A 19,135-nucleotide genomic window follows, 5' to 3' on the forward strand; every position below is an offset into this window, starting at 1 on the left:
TAAACTGAAAACATTTTGAACGTTTGATGAGCAATTTGAAATGAGAAGTCTGAATTCTAAAACCGTTGGGGATCAAGTGTTAGCCGTCAGTGAAAGTGGCACACGGCAGCTTCGTAATATTATAAGCATAGAACAAAGCAACCTAGTCACCCTGGCAACAGGGAGTCTACAGCATACTGCGACTATCTCCTTAGTAACTGAGCATGCTCTCAGGCGATAGATGTATGTGCAACTTATAGTCAATGTTGTTTCCAGTCTTGAACCGGCGTTGAGGGGATTGTGAAATAATTCACAACACTGTGATAGGCTCTTGTTCAAGCACTTGAACAAAATAATAACCTACTTGGATCAATGGTACCTGCAAGAATTGAAGTGGGGTTGGTCTGAATGGGACTGCTGACCTCTACTGCTGAAGCCTGGATTTATTGCCTCTCTTGCTGTTGTCTTCATTCCTAATGATAGTCAGCACTTTTGTCAAGTTGTATTCCTGGCTTTTTACAATATTGAAACAAGCACGGTAGCTCAGTGGGTAACACTGTTACCTCACAGCACCAGGGACCCGGATTCGATTCCAGCCTCAGGCGACTGTCTGTGTGGAGTTTGCACATTCTCCCCGTGTCTGTGTGGGTTTCCTCCCACAGTCCAGAGATGTGCAGGTTTGGTGGATTGGCCATGCTAAATTGTCCATAGTATCCAGGGATGTGTGGATTAGCCATGGGAAATGCAGGGTTACAGGGATGGAGTGTATGGGTGGGATGTGCACTGTGAGGGGCAAACAGGAAGGAAATTAACAACAAGGCTACATGAGCACCAACTGGCTACAAAAACATGCCCAATACTCACTCATCTCTATCCACGTGGATAAGGAGGGTAATGAAACGTCTGTGGAATAACAATGAACCAGCTCGGCGAGCCAACCAACCACAACACCAAATGGCCTCTTTCTGCACTGTAGGGATTCTATGGATGTTTGTGAGGTAATTGTAAGAGTAACCATTTGACAGAGCACAGTCACTTGGCTCAAGCAATTTGAGGCAGTGAATTAAAATTATCACCCAAGCTGTGTAATTAATTTCAGGTCCATAGCCCTGGTCAATCCTTTAAGTGGCCCGACATGATGTGCAGTCAGGAGTATATCCAAACTGCCTGGTCAACTTCCAATGATATGGTCCTGCCTCACCCAAGTAACAGGAAAATATCCTTATAATCCGAACTGGGAATTGAATTTCCATGTATACCCCAAAAATAAATATCTCCAATTGTGTAGAGGTTACACAGATGAGACAAGCATCAGTTTGCTCTATGGAATGCTGGTTATAATCAAAACTCACTTACTTCTCCTAACTTTAAAGCCCCTTTTTTGTACTTTGAGATTACAAAAAGTAATCATTTGTGTAGCCATGATCAGTGGTATCCTTTCATCCCACCATGCCCTCTCTAAACCTGCAGCCTTTCTGTACTTTTCTCAGACTATGGTAGTCGCCGTGACTCAGTATTGATTCTTTTACTTTTGAGTCAGAAGCTTGTGGGTTTAAGGCCTGCTCCAAGGACTTGAGCACATAATCCACTTTGAAACTCCTGTTCTATACTGGGGGCGGGGTGCTGCACTGTTGGAAGGGCCATCTTTCAGATGAAGCATTAAACCAAACTCCTTGCGAGCTCAATTTGGATGACGCAAGCCTTGAGACAAGGGGTACGTCAGGGCCTAGAGCTGCCAGAGGCTTCAGTGCTGAAGTACGGTGGGGGTGGGGGTTGGGGGTGGAGGTTGTAGGCCTAGGGGCCCACAGGCCTGGACCAGGAACATCATTGAGGATGTATTTTCTGTCCCTGACCATGAAATGACCCCTCTGGCATTATTTCCATAAAGAACAGGGATGTTCTGTTGCTGGCCCAATAATTGTCAATGAATTTGTAAAACTGCAGGATATTATCTATTAATTTATCACATTACTGTTTCTGGAAGCTTGCTGTGTACAAATATGCTGTCACATTCCTGTATTATAATAGCTCTAGTTAATTGGTTGTGAAGTGATTTGGTATATCCAATGGTTGTATAAGATTATATAAACCAGATCATTTCTTTTTCAACTTTTTTGTAAGACTACTTTGGCAAAACTGTTGTTTACCCCTCCTGATATCTCTGGTTAGCATGGCCTCCATTATTTTTTATCGGTGCTATGTAAATGCACATTGTCCCAGCAATGGGACTGTTTTACATGGGGTGGAGTGGGGGGGTTGGTGAACTCACCACAGTCAATACTCTGGTCCTTTCTTTTAACGGATAATTCCGACTGACTAATTCATTCCTTGGTTTTCCCATATACAGTCCCGCCTCCTTTCCCCCCGTCCTGGAATGGAAATCAGCAACGGATCTGTGATCATTGCTGGTCCAGGGATTGGCCAATCCCTAGGCGTGGGCTCCTGATCACCTTCCTTATCTGTTCTCGAAATCAAGAGATCCGGGTAGCAGTTTAATTGTGTTGAATTTTCAGCCCAGGAACAGGTCACCCTGCAGTCTCCTTCCATATGTCAACATCATTTCTATTTCTTTCTGTCTCAAGTGGGACCAGTTTAATTGTGAAAACTGGGCGACATGAACATGTTGGGCCGAAGGGCCTGTTTCAATGCTGTAAACATCTATGACTCACTGTGCTTATTTAACTTTCTCTTAAATACCTAACTGCCTATCGTGCCTTTGAGCATTCTCAATGCCCTCCAGGTGATGAAGATCTTCCAAAATTGATAAGTGACAATCTTCGAGTAATCTATTTTTGGTCGTGCCCATACATTTTCCTCACAATGATCACATGTATACGATAGGTTTCAGATCAGAGCTCTGGAACTCTCCCACCAAAATCAATTGAAGTTTGATTGAGAACTTCAATGCATTAACAGGAAAAGACAGGGTAGATAAACTATTTCCACTGGTCGGGAATTTTAGAAACAGAGGGCATTGTCTGAGAATTAATGCCAGACCGTTCAGAGGAGATATTTGGAAACACTTCTATACACAGAGAGTGATAGATGTTTGGAACTCTCTTCCAGTAAAGGCAGCAGATGCTGGGTCAGTTGTTAATTTTATATCTGAGGTAGCTAAAGTTTGGGTAAGCAAAGGTATTTAAGGATACGGGTCAAAAGACAGGTCTGTGGTTTTAGGCCACAGATTAGCCATGATCTCATTGAACAGCGGAACAGGCTCAAGAGACTAAATGACCTACTCCTCTTCTTATGCTGACATAATTTGTTGGCAGGATAAAATCTCAAACAAATTCTCCAGACCATGAGAGGACCTGCAGGAAATGACAAAATCAATTGCAGTTTGGAAACACACAATGAACACAGAGTTAACGTTTCGGGTCTGGTGACCCTTCCTCAGAACCCTCAGTCACTGGACCCTCAGTAACTGAAACGTTAACTCTGTTTTCTCCTTCACAGATGCTGCCAGACCTGCTGAGCTTTTCCAGCAACTTTGTTTTTGCTTCTGATTTACAGCCTCTGCAGTTCTTTTGGTTCTTGTTTGTAATTTGTTCATTGGGTGTAAAGGAGAAAGCAAGCTGGGTTCTTACCAATTGGGGAGTTTTGCCTTCTGGACAGTGTCCAGATGGGAACTGTGGAAACTGGTAATCTATAGATTTACAATAAAACCTGGTAAATCCCTGAAAGTCTTTTACTGCCTAATCAAACATATCGATATCAGTTTGTGAAACTTGTCCAAACAGGTTGCAAACTGCTGTTATCTGAAGTAGCTCAACATAGAGACTGGTACTTTGACAACAGACTGTTGAAAAAAGACTAAGCATTTGGTGGCAAAATGATTTGCATTGACTTTTTGTTGAAAATTTGAAACCTTCCTCTCCTGTGCTTCCCACCAAGAAATAAACACCGATAACTATCCGCTTTCAGATTACCAGCGGCTGATGACAGTAGCTGAAGGAATCACCACGCTCCTCTTCCCCTTCCAGTGGCAGCATGTCTACGTTCCCATTCTCCCGGCCTCCCTGCTGCACTTCCTCGACGCTCCCGTTCCGTACTTGATGGGCTTGCAGTCCAAGGAGCCCAATGACCGGTCCAAGTTGGAGCTGCCGCAAGAGGTAAGAGCTAGAGCCTGTGTGAGGCAGGGACTCCACTCTGTGGCCAGGCAAACATGGCAAGCATTGGGATAAGTGCATCCACCCTACCACTTCAAGGAGGGGGAGCTCATCCTGTAAATAGGAAGGGAGGGTAACACCAGTGCTCTAAACCCCAGGGAGGTATTTGGGGGTTGGAGAGTGGGAGAACTGCAATGAGAATCTTTCAGTGTTAATACCCTAAAAGGCTTCTGGGCCACTTTTTTTGCACTATACCTAACTTAAAACCTGTCCTGCCTCCCTTCCACAAGGATGGTGTGGTGGCTCAGTGGATAGCACTGCTGCTTCACAGTGCCAGAGACCCAGGTTCAATTCCACCCTTGGGCAACTGTCTGTTGTGGAGTTGGCACATTGTGTCTGTCGTGGGTTTCCTCTGGGTGCTCCAGTTTCCTTCCACTGTCCAAAGATGTGCAGTTATGGTGGATTGGCTATGCTAAATTGCCCATAGTGTGGAGGCTTGGGGGGTTGCAGGGAAAGGTAGGGGTGTGGGTCTAGATGGGGAGCTCTTCAGAGGGTCAGTGTGGATACGATGGGCTGAATGGCCTGCTTTCCATACTGTAGGGATTCTATGAGATAAACTAGCAGACCATGCATATACCCTTTAACCAACAACACCGTTCAATATGTAAATATTTTCTAGTTCAACTGCATCTTCTTGCGTTATTCCATGATTCTTATTATATCAAATACCTCTGATTGGAATGTATCAATGACTGAGCACTCACAGTTAATAGCACTTCCTGACTCAGATGGCTGAGTTGGTTCAAGCTGCACTGCTTAACTTGAGCAGAATAATCCAGACTGACATTCCTGCACAATGAGGGAGTGCTGTATTGTTGGACATTCCTTCCATCACATGAAAATTTAAACAGAGGCCCTGTCTTTCCTCTTAGCACTCGGCACTAAATATGAGTGAGGGTTATCTCTGGAGTTCTGGCCGTTTATTTATTCTTCAATAAACACGCCACACAAAAAGAAATGTTATTTGTTATTATTTGCTGCATTTTTATTTCATTCATGGGAAGTGGGTGTCACTGGCTGGCCAGCATTTATTGTCCATCCCTAGTTGCCCTTGAGAAGGTGGTGGTGAGCTGACACCTTGAACTGCTGCAGTCCTCCTGCTGTGGGTTGACCCACAGTGCTGTTAGTGAGTGAACCGTGAAGTAATGGTGATATGTTTCTACACTAGGATGGTGTGTGGCTTGGAGGAGAACTTGCAGATGATGGTGTTCCCATGTATCTGCAGCCCTAGTCACTAAGATGGAAGTGGTTCTGGGTTTAGGAGGTGATGTTGGAGCAGCCTTGGTGAATTTCTGCAGTGCGTCTTGTAAATGGTACACACTGCTGCTAGTGAGCGTCGGTAGCCGAGGGAGTGGATGTTTCTCGCCAATCAAATGAACAACTTTGCCATGGGTGGTGTTGCTTCTTCAGTGTCATTGGAGCTGCACCCATCCACGCAAGTTGGGAGTATTGCACCACACTCCTGATTTGTGCTTTGTAGGTGGTGGGCAGGCTTTGGGGAGCCAGCAGGTGAGTTACTCACCAGAGTATTCCTAGCCTCTGACCTGGTCTTATAGCCACTGTGTTTATATGATTGGTCTGTTTCAGATGCTGGTCAATGGTAACACCACAGCCGTCCCCAACCACCCCCCTCTCCAAGAATGTCGATAGTGGGGGGTTTCAGTGATGGTAACACCATAGAACATCAAGGCTGAATGGTTTGATTGTCTCTTTCTGGAGATGGTCACTGACTTACTCTGCCTGACACAAATATTACTTGCCACAAGTCAGTCCAAACCTGGAAATTATCCAGGTCCTGTCGTATTTGGACATGGACGGCTTCAATAACTAAGGAATCATGAATGGAGCTGGAAATTGTGCTGTTATCAGTAAACAACTCCATGTCTGACCTTATGATGGAGGGAGTGTCATTGATGAAGCAACCTAAGACAGTTGGACCTGGGACAGTACCTTGACAAACTTTTGCAGAGATATCCTGGAGCTAAGATGACTGACCTCCAACAACGGCAACCATCTTCCTTTTGTGTCAGGTATGACTCCAATCACTGGAGAGTTTGCCCCCTGATACCCATTGATTCCAGTTTTGCTAGGGCTCCTTGATGTCACACTCAGTCAAACATGACCTTGATGTCAATGACTGTCAGTCTCATCACCTCTGGAATTCAGCTCTTTTGTCCATGTTTGAACCAAGGCTCTAATGAGATCCAGAGCTGAGTGGCCCTGGCAGAACCCAAACTGGGTGTCACTGAGCAGGTTATTGCTGAGCAGGTGCTGTTCCACAGCACTGTTGATGACACCTTCGATCACTTTACTGATGATCGAGGGCAAACTGCTCGGGTGGGGGGTGGGGGCGTGGTAAATTGGCTGAGTTGGATTTGTCCTGCTTTTCGTGTACAGGACATACCTGGCCAATTTTGCACATTGCCAGGTAGATACCAGTGTTGTAACTATGCCGGAAAAGTTTGGCTAGGGGAGCAGCAAGTTCTGGAGCACAAGTCTTCAGGACTGTTGCCAGAATGTTGTCAGGGCCCATAGCCTTTGTAGTATCCAGTGCCTCCAACCGCTTCTTGCTATCATGTGAAGTGAACTGATATGCAGGAAGATTGGTATCTGTGATGTCGGGGACCACTGGAGGGGGATGAGCGATTTGTGGGAGCTTGCTTTTCCTACTTGACCACAATAATAGCATTTCAAGAATGCTTATTTGGGTGCAGATTGCTTTTGGATAATCTTTGGTTGTGCAAGGTACTATCAAATGAAGACTTTATTGCCTTGCGAAGCCCTTTTAAGAATCTTATATTTCACCTCAAGTGCGGCTACTGATCAAATTGTTTATGAGAGTTTATCAGCAGCCATTTTATTGATTTTTTGCTGAGTGTTAGAGCAACAGACAGAAGGGAAAAGCTTCTCTCTTTTATCCTTTGCAGTTATAACCAGAAGATGTTTAACAAACTGTTACTTGCACTGCCCCCGTACAGGAGGAGGAAGTAAAACATTCTAGATCCCCATAGATCATCTACAGCAAAGAAGGTACCAGTTTAGCCATAAAAAAAAGTACAAGTCTGGAACTTAAACCCGTTCCAAAAATAAATTGGTAAATGGAAATTCTCCAATGTGAGTTTCATAGATTTTTGTGAGGTAAAAGTATCAATGGATATGGATCTAGGGCAGTTAAATATAGTTGAGGTACAGATCAGCCACGTTTTAAAAAAATAGTAGAATAGGCTTTTGAGGAGTTCAATGGCGGACTTTTATTCCTGTTAGAATGAATGAAGTCTTTATCACTGGTGTGCTGTTGCATCCCATCAGGCTTTCTCCTCTGATCTTGCCACAAAATACTGAATGAGAGGGGTCATGTTCAAAGTTTGATGGTGGAATTGGGTCTCGTGCTTGGGAGGACATTATTCTTCCTTTGGATCCCACTGTGTGGCTCTCCAGTCCGTGACGACTCTGTTATTCAGTATTTACCTAGTGGGTGATATATTTATTGTGTCTGAACTGTAATGAAAAGTAACACCAGTTTGCATCAAGTTAACAGCTTAATTCAAGTGATAATTAGGTGCTCTGGGCTGTTCAACAACATTGCCAGGTTTGTCGATGACCATCTAGCGGGTTTTTGTATGATTTGACTCTTTTAGGATCTGAAATGAGGCATATTTCAATCAGCTTTATTGGTACTGTTTGCCAGCAACCTGTACTTCTCAGGTACTCTTGGTGTCCCAATGGAACAGAGCACTGCACAGTCGTAGAATTTCCTGGTTGTTTCCCATTGTAGGAGTCCTGAATGTACTTCTGTTCAAGGGAAGGAAGCCTCGATCTGAATTTAACAGCACCAGGGGTGCCTTCTACCAAATATGGCTGAAACGCAATCCAGATTTTAATCTGGGAGTCATGATTTGGGTCATTTCTTGATCCTCCGATTCCCCATCCTGCCTGCCTGGTCCTGCCAATTCCTTTTGCATGGTGTTCTTGAGAGCTGTGTCTGTCTTCTCTGTGTCCCTGCTGCAGAAGCTTTTTGTGACTGCTGGCCCCCAGCAACAGGTTCAATGTGAAAGCGGAGGTGGCCAGATACCAAGGCCACCTCACTAACTGGGACATTGGCCCAGTTCGGGAAATGAGTATCAGGCACGTGAAGGTTTAGCCATACGCCTCTTCTTTGCAGAGAATGGGCCCATGCAAATGAATGTGAAAACAGCTTCGAGCAAGTGTAAAAGAGCTGTGTCCAAATGACTGGTTAATCAACTCAGTGCGTGTCTTGGGCTGTTCGTTTTAAAGACTGTGCAAGCCCAAAACAAAATGTTGGTTGTTAGATGTGATTCTGTGATTGGGCAACACTTGCTGAACAACTCTGAGTATACCAGTAGCTACACCAATAACCAACATAGGACAATCAGTTCATTTGTATTTGCTGGAAGTGATGTATGTTCATATGCATGATTCAGGAGCCTGATGGATTACTGTCTACGTCACTAGATGAATAAAGCTCCAGAGAAAAGCTCAAGGAGCTCAGCACCATGCTGGATAAAGCATCCCACGTCCTCCAAAGTGTTAGATATTTACTCCCTCCATCACCAGCCCACCGTTGACTGGAGTACGTAACATCTCGAGGATGAACTGCTGCATCTCACAAAAGGCTTTTGTTTGTCAACAGCTTTTCTTAAACCAGTAGCTTCTACCACCCAGAAGACAGCAGAGGCATGAGAACATCATCATCTGCCAGTTCTCCTCCAAGCCACACACCATCCTGACTTGGATCTATTTTGCCGCTCCTTCATTCTCACTGGGTTAGAATCTGGGACCTCCCTCCTGAACATCACTGCGGGTGTAGCAATACCATTTGGGGCTGCAGTGGTTCAGGGAGCAGCTCATTGCTGCCTTCTCCAGGATAGCTCGGGTTGGGCAATTACATTGGCTGAGCCAGCAACACTTGTATTCTATGAATAAATTTAGATAAAAGAAGAAATTCTCCCCATGGGATTTGATCCAGCAATATGTTATGCAATGGGAAGGAATGTACTTTGCAACAGAAATAACTGTGTTAGTGAATAGACGCCAAACTATAAAATAGAGAAATCCCAAGATGCCAGGTCGTGGACCGCAAAATATCAGCAAAAAGGTGACCTTTTGAGATCCTGTGAGGCTAATTAATGACAAACTCACCCAAACGAAACAAGAGCACGATCAGCTTTATCCAGGAGTTTGAAGAGGTTCCTTATATAAAGCCTTGAAACAACTGACCTAGATAATATCAACCTTGAGACTGTTAACTGTGTGAAACAGCTGCATTTTTAACCTGATGGCAGATGCATTTCATGGATTGTTGCAAGAAAAATCCTATCTATTTTTACATTTTTATAACATACATCAGACCCTACGTTGCCCAGATAATTTAATTCTAATACCTCAAGCCCAGTTTCTACAACAATCCAAAACAGCTCCATGAATTTTTTAAGAAGAAGTAATGTCAGCTTTTAATCCCAGACTTTGAAAATAAACTGAATTCAGATTACCATACTGTCACGGATTTGAACACACTCCAAATTAGTCATTCACTAACATTGAAGATGGGCAACTGATTTAATTGAGGCTTTGAAGATGGTGAGCAGATTTTTCTACTGTAGCTGAAGAAAAGCGATTTCTCTGGGTTTGTGGAAATGATGGGGGTGGATTGAAAGGTTCAAGTTTGAAAATGGGAGTGAGACCATTCACTAATGATATTTATTCACCAACATGAACTCTAGAGGTTCAAGAAGGCAGCTCACCATCACCTTCTCAAGGGCAACTAGAGACAGTCCATAAAACATTGGCCTAGCCAGTAATGCCCATGTCCTACAAGTGAATAAATGAAAAAAGTTCTTCTCTTGAGGAGTAAGCAGAAGATCCTGGATTTTTGCCACAAAAGGCTGGAGTTCAATGAAAATTTCTAAACTGAGTTTGTTAGATATTGATGGCTTCTGGGACCAAGGTGAGCTTGTAGTGTTAGGTTACAAATCTGCCATGTTTTATTTTTACTCATTGATTGGGGGCATCACTGGCTAGGCTAGCATTTATTGCCCATCCCAGAGAGCAGTTAACAGTCAACTGCATTGCTGTGGGCCTGGAATCATATCTAGTCTAGAACAGGTAAGGATGGCAGTTTCCTTTCTGAAAGGATGATAGTGAACCAGATAGGATTTTCCAGCAATTGGCAATGGATTCATGGTCATCATTAGACTTTTAATTCCAGATTTTTATTGAATTAAGATTTGACCACCTACCATTGTAGGATTTGAACCCAGGTCCTCAGAACATTACCAGAATCTTTGGATTAACAGTCTAGTGCCTCCCCACTTTTGTTAAGACTATTTTATCTTTACAAGTTTCCAACAATTGGCAATGGATTCATAGTCATCATTAGACACTTAATTCCAGATTTTTTTTTCCCCCCCCCCAAATTGAATTCAAATTCCACATTCTGCCATGATGGGATTTGAACCTAGGTCCCCAGAACATTACCTGGATTAACAGCCTAGTGATAATATCACTAAACTACTGCCTCTCCCTGTGGAATAGTAGAGCAGACTCGAGGAACTGAATGGCCTACTCCTGTTGATATTACCACCACAAAGTTCGACTGTGCTCAAAAAAGTTATGCTGCAGACAATGAAAAGATCAATCCTGTCAATCCTGACAGGGAATAAGCAAAAACAATGATGAAATATCAGCTGAGTTATATTGCAGTCTGTAATAGACAAGGACTAGTGATTCCCAGGTCTTCAGTAGAAATGTGAAAGCTATAAACAAGAAATGCTGATTACTTGGTGTGCAGTTTGAATCGCCCTGATTGCTTTGTACCCATGCAATTGTCAGATGATTGTTCCATTGGAATACAGACTTACTTCAGCCCAAATCCAATTTAACCATTTTCCAAAGGGTGTGTGTCGAGTTTAAATGAAAATGTGTTTTGAACTTGTGAGTGGCTGCAAGAGAAATATTCTTCAACTTTCTCAGTCTCTAAAAAGCAAATGCACTTTTGGCTACTGCACAGATTCTTTAGCCAGAGATAGATTAGCAGCATTAAGCAGACAACGAGAGGTCTTAAATTGGATGAGGGTCTGGAGACTGGACTGATACTGTCAGATTTATTCACTCAAATTGCCAGAAAATAGGCCATTTGATCATTTTCAGTCAACCCAATACACTTGTGGGGATTGTTTTTGAAGATTAAAAAGATTATTAATTGTGTGAAATTGGTGTAAAAGCCCAATATGCTGCTAATTAAGTAAACACATTCAATAGTAACCTGCCATTTGCTTGATCAAAACATGATTATGGTGTTTATCTGAAGCTCCAATTATATTGTGAGGCAATTCACACAATAGCACTGAGCTCTATGTTGGACTGGATCTAGCAACTATGTTTTTCAGTGACCACAGGCCACCAGAGTATCATAGGACGATGCAGAAATTGCAGAAGAATGTTATTCAGTTTTAGTTTGTGTGCCATCTGTTTGAAATAGCTATCCAATTGGCCCCAGTCCCTACTCTATTTCCATAAGTATGCAAACTAATATCCTTTGAGTACAAAAATAGGTGGTACTAGCAGATATAGACTACTTTTTTTTTATTTGACTGTTTTATTAAATGTGAGCAAGCCATTTGTATATTTTCCATCCCTAATTGTCCTTAAGACAGTGGTGGTGAGCTGCCTTCTTGAACTGCTGCAGTCTGGAAGTATTAGGAAGGGAGTTCCAGGAGTTTAACCCAGTACCAGTGAAGGAACAGTGATGTTGTTCCAATGCAGGATGGTATGTTGCTCGGAGGGGGACTTGCAAGTGGTGGTGTTCTGCTGTGCATTGGGGCTATTCAAGAAGCTTTGGTGAATTTCTGCAGTGCATCCAGTAATTGGTGCCCACTGCTGCCCTATGTGCCAGTGTTGATGGGAGTGAATGTTTAACCTGACGTTTAAGGTTCTGCTTAGAACATGGTCATGGCAGGAAACTCCCAGGTGGAGAACAAAGATGCTTCAGAGATGTCCTTAATGCATGCCTGAAGTGGTCTAAAGTCCACATCAATTAGTGAAAGTCCCAGGCATGTGATTGATTAAAATCGAGATAGAAAATAGGTGCAGGAGTAGGCCTTTAAGGTCAATTGCTATTCAATATGATCATGAATGATCATCCAGCTCAGTACCCTGTGGCCACTTTCTCCCCACACCCTTTGATCCCTTTAGCCCTAAGAAGCCCTAACTCCCCCTTGAAAAGATTGTGTTTTGACCTCATCCTGAATTCTTCCAACTTTTGAGGTGTTTATGAAGTCTCCTTCCTTTAGTTGTTGTACTGTCCATGATCATTCATGACTGGGTGCGGCAGGACTGCAGTGCTTTGATCTGATCCATTTGTTTCAATAAGGGGGCCTGTAGAGTGCTGGTGTGGCATCATGAGGAAAGATGTGACAGTCGCTCATGTCTGATTGCTCTCCACTGGTCCTTATCTGTATTATCTGAAGATTAGAGTAGGGAACTTTACTCTAGAAATGCACAAAATCACTATCGGATCGTAGCTAGTATACTACGTGCAGGACAGGCCATCATGTTACAGGAAGGATGTGATTGCACTAATGAGTTGACATGGCCTTATGAAGATGTTACCTGGTCTGGAGAATTGTATGAGAATAAGAAAAGGTGCCTTAGCCTGGAGTTGTTTTCTTTGGAACAAAGGAGGCTGAGCAGAGATTTATTTATCTGATTGAATTGTATAAAATTATGAGGGGCCTAGATAGAATAGATAAGAGCTGACTGACCCTGGCAGTGTGGTCAATTACCAGGCGTCATAAATTTACAGCCATTGGTAGAAGCATTAGGGAGGTGTTGGCCATTCTTCTTCACTGAGGTTAAGGGGGATCTGGAACTCAAGACTTAATTGAGTTGGGGGTATGGTGACTGATAAGAAATCCTTATTGTCTTTCTAAAGCACTTGAGTAAACACATTAGGCTGCACCCTAAAATACTAGAAACCAAAATAAGCTTTGTGGCCAGGACTGCCCTATGGGCAGAATGGCCTTTCTCTCTATTCTAAGTTTCTACGGGCTGATTCTTACCTTTATTCTTTCGCTAAGTGCCAGTTGCATCAAATTTTTTGGAGGGTCTCTCACCGTGAGGCCGAACAAGTTCTCTCACTGAATTTTACCACACAGACCTCATTAATTGCCTACTCTATCCCTCTGGCATCTCTCCTGTTCGATTCTAGCCCCATTCTACGACGCACCATTCCTGGAACAACTTGCCCACTGCCAGGATATCCCAGAATTCACTGACCTCATCAATTTTAAATGTCGGTTGTGCACCCAAACAAACACTAAGTCTGGAGCTGCTCTGCACTATTCCTAATATTTGCTCTGGATGTGATAGACAAGGTAAAGCTGGTGCCCTACTTTGTGGGCATGCACCTGGAGCTCCTGCTGGTGAGGATGGTACATAGGCGGGCCGTCCTTCTCCCACAGGACCAGTGGGGAGGCAATGACACGCGATCATGCCAACCTGGAAGATTACCACTCGGGTCGGTGCAGTCTCACCCATCTAGAGCAATGCCCAGCACGGTAGAAAGAGGGACAGTGACCTTCCCCACTCAGCCAGCATCAGTTCCGGCATTTCCTCTTCAATACCTCACACTCTGGTCTCCGACCAAGGCTCATTCTCTGCCTCTCTCACTATTGTGTGCAACATCTTCCCTCACCTGCTCTCACCCACCCCGACCCCTCACCCTCTAACCCTGTATGCTCTCTGTGCTGCCTACTCACGCACTCGGAACACCTCCCCACTTGCACCAGCAGTAACAGCTGTACCACCCACTTTCATCTCCCTTAATATCCACCTCGCTCTCATTCCAGAAGGAAAACAGCCCACAGAAGGGCAGGATGAGTCAGAGTGGGTGGTGGGCTCCTTGTTATTTGCCTCCTCACCCCTTAAGTGGAGAGGATCCTGACTCTGACCGTCCAAGGGGCTGACTGAGCATGTCTGAGCCTTTAGAACATAGAACATAGAACATTACAGCGCAGTACAGGCCTTTCGGCCCTCGATGTTGCGCCGACCTGTGAAACCAATCTGAAGCCCATCTAATCTAAACTATTCCATTATCATCCATATGTTTATCCAATGACCATTTAAATGCCCTTAAAGTTGACGAGTCTACTATTTTTGCAGGCAGGGCATTCCACGCCCTTACTACTCTCTGAGTAAAGAACCTACCTGTGACATCTGTCCTATATCTATCACCCCTCAATTTAAAGCTATGTCCCCTTGTGCTAGCCATCACCATCCGAGGAAAAAGGCTCCCACTGTCCACCCTGTCTAATCCTCTGATCATCTTGTATGTCTCTATGAAGTCACCTCTTAACCTTCTTCTCTCTAACGAAAACAGCCTCAAGTCCCTCAGCCTTTCCTCATAAGACCTTCCCTCCATACCAGGCAACATCCTGGTAAATCTCCTCTGCACCCTTTCCAATGCTTCCACATTCTTCCTATAATGCGGTGACCAGAACTGTATCCAATACTCCAAGTGCAGCCGCACCAGAGTTTTGTACAGCTGCAACATGACCTCATGGCTCCGAAACTCAATCCCTCTACCAATAAAACCTAACACACCGTACGCCTTCTTAACAACGCTATCAACCTGGGTGGCAACTTTCAGTGATCTATGCACATGGACACCGAGATCTTTCTGCTCATCCACACTACCAAGAATCTTACCATTAGCCCAGTACTCTGTATTCCTGTTACTCCTTCCAAAGTGAATCACCTCACACTTTTCCACATTAAACTCCATTTGCCACCTCTCAGCCCAGCTTATCTATGTCCCTCTGTAACCTGCAACATCCTTCCGCACTATCCACAACTCCACCGACTTTGGTGTCATCCGCAAATTTACTAACCCATCCTTCTATGCCCTCATCCAGGTCATTTATAAAAATGACAAACAGCAGTGGCCCCAAAACAGACCCTTGAGGTACACCACTAGTAACTGAACTCAAGGATGAACATTTCCCATCAACCACCACCCTCTGTCTTCTTACAGCTAGCCAATTTCTGATCCAAACCGCTAAATCACTCTCAATCCCATGCCTCCGTATTTTCTGCAATAGCCTACCGTGGGGAACCTTATCAAACGCTTTACTGAAATCCATATACACCACATCAACCGCTTTAACCTCATCCACCTGTTTGGTCACCTTCTCAAAGGACTCAATAAGGTTTGTGAAGCACGACCTACCCTTCACAAAACCGTGTTGACTATTCCTAATCAAATTATTCCTTTCTAGATGATTATAAATCCTATCTCTTATAATCCTTTCCAACACTTTACCCACAACCGAAGTAAGGCTCACTGGTCTATAATTACCAGGGTTGTCTCTACTCCCCTTCTTGAACAAGGGGACAACATTTGCTAGTCTCCAGTCTTCTGGCACTATTCCTGTAGACAATGACGACATAAAGATCAAAGCCAAAGACTCTGCAATCTCCTCTCTAGCTTCCCAGAGAATCCTAGGATAAATCCCAACTGGCCCAGGGGACTTATCTATTTTCACACCTTCCAGAATTGCTAACACCTCCTCATTATGAACCTCAATCCCGTCTAGTCTAATAGCCTGGATCTCAGTATTCTCCTCGACGACATTGTCTTGGACTGGGGTCTAAGGCTGCCCAGGACTTATTGTCACAGGGATTCCCTGACTGAAGTCTATCTCCCTTGGCTTTACTCTGCTGATAACTATGACAGACTTTGTGTCTGTGCTAAATGACATGGCAGTACTGCTTTACTGAGTTTCATAGCTCTGGCTGAGGAGCAAAGTGCTGTAAAGATATCGCAAAGTTTGGCTGCTGTGAGTATCCAGGTAGTTTTCGAGGGAGTGAGCGCTATGAACAGCCGGAGATGCAGCCTGATCCCATCAAGAGGCTTGTGGTGGGGGGGGGAGCAACATCCTTGAACGCACAATGTCCTTGCTGCGGCAGTGAGGGTTGTATTAACGTGGAGAAGCTCTTCGTACGAGGTCAGAGGTGAGGCTTCTTAAAGGCTGGCACATGCCAGATGCCAGTGTACATGAATGCGGAGGGGGAGGTGTGGCTAGTACCCATGGAACGTGCCCTGACAAGTTGATGCCCGTTATCCAAACCCTGAAGCAAATGATGAGTTGAATTCGTCAGGTACTCATTATGGTTTCTATGTCAAGAGTTCTTGACATCCAGCTTGTTGGGGTGAGTTTGCTAAGATAGGAAGCTGAACATTAATGTGGTGAGTGCAATGTTAATGAGGCATTTAACAAACCACAATCCCCCTAAATTGACAACTGTCTGCTGCCTAGCAACAGACAAACCTCATCACTCGTCAAAAATATAAAAAAGGAGGCAAATTGCTCCCAACATAGAGTTTATCCTTACAAATATCTCACTGTAACCCCCATAGATTTTGCACTGTTATTTTAACTGTAAAAGAGATAAACATAGTGGCCATGATCCTTTGGCTGTGTCCGATGTGAAAGTGACTTCATTGCCTACATTTTACTAACGACCCACTTTGTACAGCACATATGTAATATTGATGAGGGTGCTGTCAATTGAAACTGTTATCATCAATGTTTGCCTAGGGCCTTGTTACTGGCAGAGGGTTGCTTAATATTTTACATTTGCAGCTCCTGCAGTTTCGCACAATGGGATGAAGTGGATGAGTTGGAACCTCAAGACTGCAGTTGAAGTGGCTTCGGGAAGCCTTAATGAAGTTGGTGGTGGAGTGATACAGCAGTGAGCCTGCTAGCTATCACTTAATAACGATGACTCAATCTCACTGATGCCACGTCTATAAATGCAGCCGTTCAGGGTGGTGAGAGAGTTAAAAAAGGAGCAATTAGAAAGACATGCAGCAATCTTGTAACATGAGTCAGTATTGGTTCAAAAGTAGCAAACAGAGAGTAAGGACAAAGGATTATTCTGAAATCGGCAGGATGTGATGAGTGAAATGTTCCCCTGGGGGTCTGTGCTGGAAACTCAGCTTCTCACTCTCACTCTCAGTAATGTCGATTAAGGAGTAGAGTTGAATATGTTGGGTTTGCAAATGAATCTTAAGTTAGGAGGCGAAGTAAATTGTGTAGATGGAAGAAGGGAAATGGAAAACTTATATGGGAAAATCTATGCAGACCGATCCTACACTTCTTCAAATAGTGCCTGGAATTCATTTATGCCAATCCAAGAGGGATGAAAAGGCCTGAGCTGAATGGCCTGCCTGAAAGACGGTACTTCTGACAGGATTCCATTGATCTGTACTTCAATAGGATGTGATGTATTCAATCCAGGGCTGGAACTTGTTACCACTGAGCTACATCAGGATAGGGACATGCTGTGCCAAGATGCGTGAGACCATTGTACATTAGAATGTGATTGCTTGATTATCAGGTTGAACAATTGAAGTCTGGGCGCAATCAATTTAAGAAGCAGCTAGATTGAATATTAGTCCTGTGCTACTATCCCTGGGAAGAAGTCAAATGAACTCTTCTTCATCCGAATTTATCCAGTCGACTATAACTACTCCAAAACTGAAAGAAATGAACCCTTTGAGGAACTGCTGTGTCAAAACATCATGACAAATATTATACAATCAATGTATCACTGTAACTATCCTTCTTTGCACAGCCAAACAAGAAATTGGCAAGGCTTTATTGAATTCATACTGAAGGATGCACAGACTGTACAGTACACAGTATGTGACCTTCATAATATACTGAGTGCAAAAAACACTGTGTCCTTTAGACAGAAGGGTCTAGGCCCGAAACGTCAGCCTTCCTGCTCCTCTGATGCTGCTTGGCCTGCTGTGTTCATCCAGCTCTACAGCTTGTTATCTCAGATTCTCCAGCATCTGCAGTTCCTACTATCTCAGTACACAGTGTGTCTGTCTTTCTGTAAGGGAGAATGCATTATGCTGTGTGTGACTTTCACTATATACTCAATGCGGTAAAGAGTATATTTCCCTCGGACTGCACTATGGAATGCAGTGAGAGAGAACCCTACAGTCATGTCTAATGCAGTTTGAAGTGCGTGTGTCCTTCATGATGTACCCAATCCAGTAAAGTGAATGGGTGCTTCAGATTGTACTATTCAGTACACAATGCGAGAGTTCTACAGTGGTGTAGAATGCCTTGGGCAGCATGTCCTTCACTCATGTCAATTGCAGTAGGCAACGTTGTTTCTGTATTGAACGCAGTCCAGAGTATCAACTCAAGTGTTGATTTGCAGACTTAGATCGGTCTCCAAATACAGTAGGAGTGGGTGAGAATGGCATCAGCAAAGCTGTGACGCTGTCTGTGCTAAAAGCACTTCAGTACCAGGTCAGATGTGAAGACTGGGCACCCTGGCAAGGAGGACTGGAAAGCTGTTGGCACCTCAGAAATCACAATAATGGCTCTGTGCCTTCAAGAGAGGAGGCAGAGATGATGAAATAACTATCTTTTTTATTTATGTTAAATTTCCAGAATTCTTCCATAAAGATCACAGGGTTGTAGATGGATAAAATCTGGAGATCTGTGTAAAGGGGCCATCCATGTGTTCGAGATGGTCTGACATTGAGGCCAATATTGGCTTTAACATCAGTAAGCTGTAAAGCATGATTCCTCGGGCACGGTAACCAGAAACTCTCCTGAGGTATGTGAGGAATTTAACAGGATAGACAGAGTGCCCCTGGAGTTGAGGGTGAAAGTATGAATTTCCATATCAGTACCGAGGGACAAAAACAGAAGTTGCTGGAAAAGCTCAGCAGGTCTGGCAGCATCTGTGAAGAAAAAAAATCAGAGTTAACATTTCAGGTCCAGTGACCCTTCCTCAGAACTACTGTACTGTACTTGATACTGACCCTTCCTCAGAAGCGAGGGACTTGCTTCTTGATATATTTGCTATGGAACCAACAACTGCCAGAGAGGATCTGTGCTAATATTCATGAGCTAACAACCCAGGGTCTCAGATAAAAGGGT

The 19,135-nt window shown here is 43.9% G+C and overlaps 1 protein-coding gene across 1 annotated transcript in view; it reads left to right on the forward strand.

The window, feature by feature from the left end:
- The window catches only part of LOC109935136 (DENN domain-containing protein 5B-like), a 125,523-nt gene that overhangs the window by 23,322 nt on the left and 83,066 nt on the right, over positions 1 to 19,135 (forward strand). Inside the window, exon 2 of the mRNA XM_048607812.1 lies at positions 3,904 to 4,091. Coding sequence (XP_048463769.1) covers positions 3,904 to 4,091 — 188 coding nt within the window. The remainder of the gene's footprint in view (positions 1 to 3,903; positions 4,092 to 19,135) is intronic.

Source organism: Rhincodon typus, chromosome 18, assembly GCF_021869965.1.
Source record: "Rhincodon typus isolate 14 chromosome 18, sRhiTyp1.1, whole genome shotgun sequence".
Taxonomy (NCBI): domain Eukaryota; kingdom Metazoa; phylum Chordata; class Chondrichthyes; order Orectolobiformes; family Rhincodontidae; genus Rhincodon; species Rhincodon typus.